The following is a 9,951-nucleotide window of genomic DNA, read 5'->3' as shown; positions in this document are numbered from 1 at the left end:
TTTTGGATGCTATGGCAACGTCATTATAGTTAGGGCCCTACCAAATTCAAGGTTCATTTTGGTAAATTTCACAGTCAGAGAATTAAAAAAATCTTAAATTTTATGGTTTCAGATATTTAAATCTGAAATTTCATGGTGTTGTAACTGCAGGGGTCCCGACACAACCGCCGGGGGGAGGAGGGGTCGCAAGGCTATTGTATGGGGGTCGCAGTATGGCCACCCTTACTTCTGTGCAGCTGCTGGCGGCAGCACTGCCTTCAGAGCTGGGCTCCCAGCCGTGGCGCTTCCTGCAGCCAGGGGAGGTTCCCAGAGGTGGGTCTGACCGGGCCTAGGGAGCTGCCCGTGCAGGGGAAGAGGAAGTCCCATCCCTCCCCAGCCTGGCTGGGACTAGCAGCTGGAGCCCTGTCCATGGTAGAAGCCCCCGGTTGGGGCACCCCCAGCCCTGCCCCTGTCTGGCTCCAGGCCCATTGCTCAGGAGTTAAAGGGGCCTTTTGTGTGCATGGGTTAGTGATCACAATGCCCCGCCGATCACGGCATCCTGGATGGTCGCCCACGTCACCCACCTGTAAGGGCGGCACTGCCCCCCAAAAGTGCCACCCCCCCCATACCATGCCATCCTCACTTCTGCGCTGCTGCTGCTGTCAGTGGTGCTCCCTTTAGAGCTTGGTGCCTGGCCAGCAGCCGTCGCTCTCTGGCCACCCAGCTCTGAAGGCAGCACAGAAGTAAGGGTGGCAATACCGTGACCCACCATACAATGGCCAGATTTCACTGGGGAGACTAGATTTTATGGTCTGTGACATGTTTTTCACAGCCATGAATTTGGTAGGGCCCTAATTATAGTAAAACCCACACAATTCTGCATTATTTCATTGTTCCCAGATATGACTTGGGCTCATTCTAGAAATTGGTAAAATACACTGATTAAGTTTGATTCCTACCTGGACTCATACAGTGTGTACACAACAGATGTATCAACTTCCTTGCACAGCCATTAAAGCCCAATTATCACAAGATGCTTAAGTGTCAGGAATCCTGGACAAATCTTGGCACATATCCTCACACAGTGAAAGAACAACGAGGAAGACTAAATTAGGAACAATAGTAGTTAGCAACTATATGGTACTTTTAATTTACAGCTTTAAAGTGTTATATAAAATTAACAATTATTCTTCACAACACATGCATGAGATGAGTATCATTATTCCCATTTATAGATGTGGACACTGAGGCAGAGACATTAAGTAAATGTCTCAAGGTCAGCTGGGAGATCTTAGAGGAGTTCCTAGCTCTTACTCAAGTGCTCAGTTCACTAGATCACACTGCTACCCAGCGGGACAATGCTTGCTCCAGATTTAAACTTAGATTTTTCAATATAGTGCACAGTTTACTTTAGGTGGGACACCAGGCTTCCTAAACCACACCACCCCAGGATCTTGAAGGTGGATGATAGGAAAGTTATACACATATGGTCTAACTTAGCCATCTCAATATTTGGAAATGCTATTTAATGTGTCTGATGTTATACAGTTGGAAAAATCTCTGGAAAACATTTTTCCTCCTACATGCAGTATTTTTAGCTGTACAACGCTGGATAATTTTAACTCCATATCTGTACACACAGCATTTTTCTCCAAGAGTTTAGTAACTAGGGAAGTTTAGGACCTTCAAAATAGTTTACTTTTGGAGAAGACAACATACAATTAATAAGGAAAACAGGAAGACTGGATTTATTGGAAATTCCTTTATAAGATTTATTAAAAAATGTCTCTTGGCTGTTGACAATCACCGTGATCTACAATGAAAACAAACAGAAATACTCGGATAATGTTCAAACAGTTTTCACCTACAACAGAAGGCTGACACCCAGGAACTCTTTAGTATTGGTTAAATATATGTATTGGTATAAAAATTCCTGGGTTGGGTTTGAGTAATATGGTGGTAAATGTGGCTAATGGCTGGCTGCCTTAAGACTGAATGGTACCATATGTGCGTTATACAAGCTCTCTGATACTTACCTGTCCTTCTGAGAAAACTTTAAGAAAAATCAGACTGTAACTCTAATGGTTCAGTGAGGGACAAAGTTCTTGATGAAGCATGAAATCTCATTGCATACCAATGGGGCTATGTAAATAATAACAGTAAAGCCACAATTCATTTGCTGTCCAATTTAACATGCAAAATAATCTACAACTGGATAGCTCTGTCATCACCAGGTAAAAAGGATGTAAAGATGTCCTTTAAAAGATGTGGCAAATGTAAATAAATAAGGTTCATTTGGCAGGCATAAAGATAAGAAGAGTGCATGCATCTGGGTGGAGTAGGGTGGACATAGAATCCAGAAAAAAAGAAAAAAACCTTCATTTCTTCTGCACTTATTTTGCAAGAGTTTAGAATTTTCTTTAAATCTTTTCAGTTAAATATATCAAAGCCACATGAACCCAAGTAAAATACAACAGGATGCTGTTGGAGATACCCAAGTTGTACAGTGTACTGTGCTACTTACCATACTACACCTTGTCTATAGTGTTCAGTTTTCTAGTTGACAAACATTAAGGCTTTGAAAGTCTTAGTCGAACTCTTTCCTTAGAGATTCTACTGAAACTAAAATCAATATGGCTCTTTCTCTTCATTTCCTTAGATTTGCACCTGAATTAAGAGTGACAACAGCACTCTTCCAAGAGCATTGTCTGTCAGTTAACTGTTGCTGTAGCGCAGACTCACAATGTATAGTAGTGTATTATAAAAAAATGTCTGTCTCAGAAAGCAGTTTTGTAAAAACTGGTATTTAAAATTTAAAGGTCATTTACCACCAAATAATTAGAGTACTTCTAATCTGAGCCCTAGACTACCTGAGAAGTCCCTTTGCTTTTTAAAATTCTTCTCAAATATCCTACCTAACCACAAATGAAATGAGTGAAGTTTCATAAGCAATCACAAAGAACTATTGTGAGGAGTCAATGTTCAGTAAATAAAAGGTCCAAGAGTGTATGTTCCAAACAGTAATTCTCTGAAACAATGTACAACTGGCACAGATTCTGGTTTAAGTGGTGCCTAAGCAAAATAAAAAAGCAAACAAATTTGAAGTTGACATACTGTATTGTGAATTACTTTCCCAGCTTTTCTACATCTCAGATAGCGTGAAATGTTCTGCAATACAGTAAAACAGTTTAATATACAGTTGATTACAGCTCTGTAGTAACGAGTCAAAGATAGTATGTATTTTTATCTATATACATATATAGCTTAATATTTCACAGATACAACTTTTTTCCATTTTGTGTGTTGTCAACAAAGCATATGCAGAATATTTACAATTCATCTGCTGAATGGAAGCACCTTCCCCTGCAAATAATTAAGTGGAAGTTACAAACTTCCCCTCTCAAGTGTTTGTAAACAGGCCTTTTCTGTCTGTTTGCAAAGAGGAGGGGAGAATGTAGTGTGATCATGGGGTTTACTGGGGATGGGGAAAAAAAGCAAAGACATCATTAAAGTAACACTTTCCAGGAGATTAGGATTTTTGTTTTGTTTTTTGAATTGGAAATTGTTTTCAGTTAATGCTTAGTGGTTTTGTGCTGATTCCATGTGCATTTGTGGAGGGACAGGCAATGCAATATCAAAGTACTAGAGCACTTGGGCTAATACTGGTCTAAAGGCAGCTTTTAAAGGAAGCATATAATGGTATGGAGATGATGTCTATCTCCAGGCATGTTGCCAAGCAGGAATCTTAAGCAGGTGTTTGAGCAGAAATTATATCTTTGCCCAACTTACAATTTCTTGTGAAACAAAAATCAACTCGGAAGGATCCATTTTGCACTTCTACCTTTAAGATGAACCTACTGCAGGTTTTTGTAATCTTGTAACACTCCAGCCAGTCGCAATAGCTTTCTATGCACAGAAATTGTTTACATAATGTCATATATGTATAATACTGTATACAACATGATACAGGGGAAAAAAAGAAGAAAGCAACAAAAAACCAAAAACCCACCTACCACTAAACTTTGGTAATAGGGTAGCTGTGTCTGAATTTAAAATGCAATTTCAACTGCCAGCTCAAAATTTATTCACATGAACAATTTAAAGAAAAATGCAGAGGGAAAAGGCATTTTTACAAACTCAATGAACAATAGTTAGGCTGAAGCAGAATTGTCTCAGTCAACTGTGGTGCAGGGAAGCAGCACAGTTCCTGACCCCACAACTGTCCAATTATTTCTCTGTGTAGCTCTCTGCTGGGATGTGTGTGTGTCCAATTGGCATAACTGTATGGCATACAAATCCGTGCTCTGCTTGGTTACTGCTCTCAGAACTCCACATCCAGGTGACTACAACACCTCAACTAATCATGCCTTCCCCACCCTGCTACCCATATGCCCCTTGTCCTCCTTGCTCTAGAGGAATGCTAAATCCTCTCCTGAGTCATTTGCCTTTCAGATTATATTTTCTTTAAAAGCTACTCCTCCCCACTTAGCTTCAGCTCAGCAGCACTGACCCGGGGCAGGGAGAATGGAAGCGTCCAGTCCCCCACACCAATATTTGCAGCTTTTTATGCTGAATGTAAAAACAACCTTTGCCAGGATAGAGGAAGCTTTTAAAATAAATCCAATATAGAACAAATCACATTTGCTGTTGGAGTGTGGCGATTACCCTTCCTGAGAGGCACAACAGTGAGGGACAGCACATTTCAGTGTGTTGTTAACTTCTGGGTGTTCCCTGTTAACTCAATAATTTTGGACATGGTGCTTATCAGAATAGGATATGGTTATTACCTGATCAATAAGAGACACCCTCCATTTATAATGCAAATTGCATGCAGTATTCATAATAAATTTGCAACTGTGCTTTGTCTTTAAATAGTTGTTAGGACTAGTTAAGGCTCTTGGCTTTTTAATTATTACTTATATTTCTATTTATTACTGCTCAGTTTAAAGCTGTAATATCAGAGGGTCTTACTGGAGCCCCTGGCTCTGCATATACAGAACCATGGCCTCAGAACACTGCAATTCGGGAAGTAAAGTCTGGGTGAAATTTCCTCCAGCAGCTGTGGACTGTTGAATTAGTGAATGTTGAGAGTAAAAATGTTTGACACTGGTAGGGCTTTTATAACGAGTGTAATGGTGCTGCGGAAGGCATTGCTTTGGGCAATGGTGTAGAAGAGGCCACCATTTTTGGGGTCTGCCAATTTTCACTAGGCGAGAACAAAATGGAATTTTTTATACAGTGAGAAAACCCTGGGTGAATGGGGTCAGGATTTCACCCCACGTGCATAGGTACACATTCAGTCAGATAACTGTTTTTCACTGTAGCACATTTTGTTTTTCTCCCCAGAGCTTATCTTTCGACAATTATAGATTCAAAGCTGCCTCCAAAGGGCAAATTATTTCTCCAGTAACTTTGTTACTAATAAGTACCATGAGAGAAAAGTGAAGGGTCTTTAGACAGTCTCAGTGCTTTAATGGGTTAGACTAGATCATCCTACTACCCATGGTAGCCATACATTCAATATAAACCACTTAGAATACATAATCAAAAGCTAAAATATAAAATAACCCATCCAATGCCAATACCTTATTTGCAGTTGTTAAGGTATGTTGAATGCTACCATTTCTAAAGGATTAGAATAAGTGTTATAGCAAAACAAAAAAACAAAGAAAGAACAAAATAAAACACACAGAAAGATAGCTGAAGGCTAAGTTGCAAAGAGCAGAGAAAGCAGTCTTAAGGCATTTTTCAGTAATTGCAAAACTCAAATGACCAAATCTCCTTGCACGGATGTGAAACTAGAAACTCTGCATGTAAAGCTGCCTGTTGTCAAAGGCAGTAAATGTACTGCATATGGAATGGCTGGCTTTAAAATGCATTGCCTTTGTTTCTTTCCTTCCTCTAGGTCTAGAACCAAAGTCCACTGAAATCAACAGAAAAATTTCATGTTGACTTCACTGGGTTTTGGATAATACCATTGTATTAGTCAAACATGAAATGTTTAACTGATGTAACTAAGACCCAGGGATAAAGCCTTAAATATCTTTTACAATCAATTTTTCAGAATACCTTTCTTTCTCAAAGCAGTGGCAGATTAGCCACTGGGCCAACGGGGCTTTGCTCAGGGGCCCCGACCAATTGGGAGGCCCCCATGCCCTGTGACCCACTCCGCCCAGCGTTCCTGCTGGGGAGTGGGGGAAGCCCCCATGTCCCAACCCTGTCCCCCGGCTGGAGCGTGGGAGAAGGGGGGACTGCAGGCGGAAGGGGTGCAGAGGGGCCCCCACTTGCTCTGGCCCAGGGCCCCACAAACCCCTAATCCGGTCTGCTCAAAGTGAGCAATTCAAACCAGAGACATTTCTCCTCAGCAAATAATAAGTATTTGTGTGCAAACCATTTAAGCAGTGAAGTACTTAGTAACCATCTGTGCAATCAGGAAATACCGTATGAGAGATTTAATCCACTGGGTAAAGACTCTACAAAAATTACCTAACACTTTCATTTCATGTTTTTTTCTGCCAGAGCTTAATCCTTTTTCCTCTGAAGATAGGAAAGTACTACCACCTTGAAACCCTTTCCCTCACCACCATTCTACATGGAACAGCTGTTAAAAAACCCCCATATATACACATTGTAGGATTTGTTTGAGTCTCTTTAGAATTTCAGTAGTGTTCTCCTTTAAGCAACACTAGTAAGAAGAAAACAAACTTCTGAGGCCTGATTCTCATTAAGACTGAAAGTGGGTTGTAAATATATTATATTTATGCTCAGTTTAAGGTCCCTTTACCCTGCCAGAATGGTGTGAAGCAGCCTTAGAGTAGTAAAGAATCAGGCCCCTGATTTCGTATCTGCCTTCAAGTTCCCTGTTCCTTCACAGGAGCAAAGACAAAAAACTTTGTGAACAAGGATCAACCTTTTAAAAAAACAGACATCCAATTTTATATTTCCCTTCTCTATTTGCCAGTAGTTTTGCTGAGCTTGGTGTCTGGTGTTGTAGTATGTATTCATATTACGTTTCACCTCTAGACTGACAGGGTGGCATAACATCTTTCAAGGGTGGCATAACATTTGAAAGAACTTTAGCATGATAGCTCTGAGCAGGTAGGTGGCAAATTTTCAGATCTGGCCAGTTTGTTAATGTGGCACATCTACAAGTCCTTATTCCATACCTGTTGATTTAGATTATGTATCCTATTTGTATAGATATTACCCTGTGCTTACATGATGAGGGGAGTATTTTAGCACATCCCCACTCTAGTTGTTCCATTTTTGTGAATGCAGGGCTAGTTCTCCCCTCTCTCAAGTTTTCTTTACCTTACTACACATTAGTCTAATAACCTCCTCCATGATTGTACAGCTGAGACACTTTCCACAAACTGGCCACTAAATGAAACTAAAGGCATAGGCTAAAATATGCCGGTAGGGATTTGTTTTTGATGAATGATTATGGTTTTCCTAAAACAGTTTTTATAATTGATCATTTTTAATTTTAAAATTGATCAGAGCAGACAAAACTTTGGAACCATTGGCTTATATGGGTATTCATATTAATAGTGCATTACAATTCAGATTTATTGTAACATAGAGTCATTGGGACACTGTCCCTGGAAAAGCAAAAATGGTTCCACTACAACCTAGATAGAAAACTACAATGAAGGGAGTTGGAAAATTTTGTTTCTGGAGTAGAATGGACAGTTCCCTGAACAAATATTCTGCACATTTTAGTTGTCACAGCTATATTTAGCCCAGTTTCCAAAATGTTCGGAGGCCCAGTTTGTGTTTGTTTTCCTGGATGCATTTGTAATAGGGCAGCAGTGCTATTTTACTCTATTGTTATGCTGTAGCACTGGGAGTCTCACATCTTTCACCATGTGGGCCACTTACTTCCCCTCCTGTTCACAAATGTTCCACTTCCATTCACAATCTCACAACATCCCTGCAGCATCTACACCAATTGCATATGTGGGAAGGTGACATTAGGGAGTATTTAATGTATTTTTCGCTGTCTTTTAATGCAATTTAGTTGCCAGAAATAAGGAACCATCAACGTATTGCCAGCCAGTTCTCCATAAGTAGCAGTTTAAGAACTTATAGAAAGTGGACGTATGTTTCTGATGCTTTATTATATTTTCTACTACAGATGGTAAACGGAAGCAGCATTAGTCATGAATATATAAAGTATGCCCTTTATGTGGATGTGCTTTGCTTTGTAGATCTGTCTACCCAGACTCCTTGAGAAAACTTTTGTTAATATGGGTCTATCTAAACTCTGCTTCAATGAATTTCAATGCTGCTAGCAGTTTCATTTGATTTTATGTTTCATTTCCTCCTATTATGTAAGTTTGCTATGACTTAATGGTGTACTCTTGTGTTTTTCTGTTGTGATGGCAGATTTACTCTTCATAAATTGCTGTCAGTTTAACTATTCTGATGTGTTTCTCTTCTATAACTTAAAATAAACCGGCTTACAATAAGAAAAGGAAGAGAAAAGACAGAAAACCAACAGAACACAGTAGTAAAGTTGTGACTGGACAAATGGACCACTACGAAATAACAAGGCAAATATCCAAACTCCAATAAATTGGAGAATACTGCTAGTATTAGCTAGTAGCTAAGGAAGTCTTACAGCACCGAGAAAGTTTTTTGACATGAAACCATGATCTGGCACCAAAGAAATTCAAATACTGCTGTTAAAACAGAAGATCTAATCCAATGATGGGGGAAAACCACCCCTCGACTATCTCATCATGCTCAATACAGAAGAATGCAACACAAAGAAAAGGGGAAACAAATAATCTTGAAATCTGGCAAAAAATCTAGACAGCTAGAAAGTTGATGACAATCAACTTCATACTAATAATTGCTCAATGCTGCTATTTGGACATGCTTTGCAAAATAAGGTATCAGCTGGTTAAGAACAATTATTCGCTTTCAATATTTTTACATATGAACATCATGTGACATTCACTAGAAACCCAACATTTTATAAATCATTCTAAATTTCAACATCAGAGAAAGTTACAGAAACAGGAGAATTAAGCAATTTTCAAATACTAGAGTTTACAGACAACCTCAAAGATAGTTTCTCTAATCAAGATACAGCACTTCGTTAGATAAAAGCTTGTGAGTCCTTTGTTTTTGTTAATTCCTTTTATCTTTACTCATTGAACCTCCATATCCTTTGAAAAACCACTTTCTTTGGCTCTATATTCAAACTGTCAATCGTTTCAGTACCCAGATTCAGAAGAGAATTTTTCTGTTAATCCCTGCCAATGTTCACAAATAACTAGTGCTAAGCAAAGTGGTAGTGAAAGGTTTGCTACTTAGCCTTTTTTTGAGACTCCATCATCCTTCACCTTATGCCATCGTGGCCTCTCCACTAAGAATATTAGTGAATAATAGTGTAGGAATTGCTGACTGGCAGCTGGCATTTTTACCACTATCTACCCTGCTCAGAGCAAGTATTACATTCTGTCAAGTATCAGAGGGGTAGCCGTGTTAGTCTGAATCTGTTAAAAGCAACAGAGGGTCCTGTGGCACCTTTAAGACTAACAGAAGTATTGGGAGCATAAGCTTTCGTGGGTAAGAACCTCACTTCTTCAGATGCAAGTAATGGAAATCTCCAGAGGCAGGTATAAATCAGTATGGAGATAACAAGGTTAGTTTACCCAATACTTCTGTTAGTCTTAAAGGTGCCACAGGACTCTCTGTTGCTTATTACATTCTGATTATTAGATTAAACAAACAAAACCCAACAGCCTTCCTCTAACCCCACTCTCAAAAAACCTTAAATCCTGGACAATAACAAATTTGTACTTATCTTAAAAATTTGCTGTAATTAAAACAAACACACTGGAATGTTATTTACTTATTTATGAGAAGTAAATCTGTTTGGTCTTAAAGGAGTTGTGAGGGAAAATAATCAATGGTGTGTCAGCAGCAGATTAAGGAAATGTTGCAGAAAATACTCAGTAT

General features: G+C 39.3%; 1 protein-coding gene across 2 annotated transcripts in view; it reads right to left on the bottom strand.

The window, feature by feature from the left end:
• Positions 1-1,726: 1,726 nt before the first annotated feature.
• Positions 1,727-9,951, bottom strand: part of ADCY9 (adenylate cyclase 9) — a 201,883-nt gene continuing 193,658 nt past the window's right edge. Inside the window, exons 10-11 of one of the 2 annotated variants that reach the window (XM_042854104.2) lie at positions 3,094-3,147; positions 1,727-1,792 (exon numbers count right to left, since the gene is read on the bottom strand). In XM_042854104.2, the coding sequence (XP_042710038.2) occupies positions 3,129-3,147 (19 nt within the window). In that variant the 3' untranslated portion in view covers positions 1,727-1,792; positions 3,094-3,128. Of the gene's footprint in view, positions 1,793-3,077; positions 3,148-9,951 lie in introns of those variants that run through there. The other variant, XM_042854103.2, reaches the window with a different exon arrangement.

The sequence above is a fragment of the Chrysemys picta genome, chromosome 10 (assembly GCF_011386835.1).
Source record: "Chrysemys picta bellii isolate R12L10 chromosome 10, ASM1138683v2, whole genome shotgun sequence".
NCBI classification, from domain to species: domain Eukaryota; kingdom Metazoa; phylum Chordata; order Testudines; family Emydidae; genus Chrysemys; species Chrysemys picta.
Note: the sequence above shows the minus strand (reverse complement) of the source record. Positions and strands in the feature narration are given on the sequence as shown.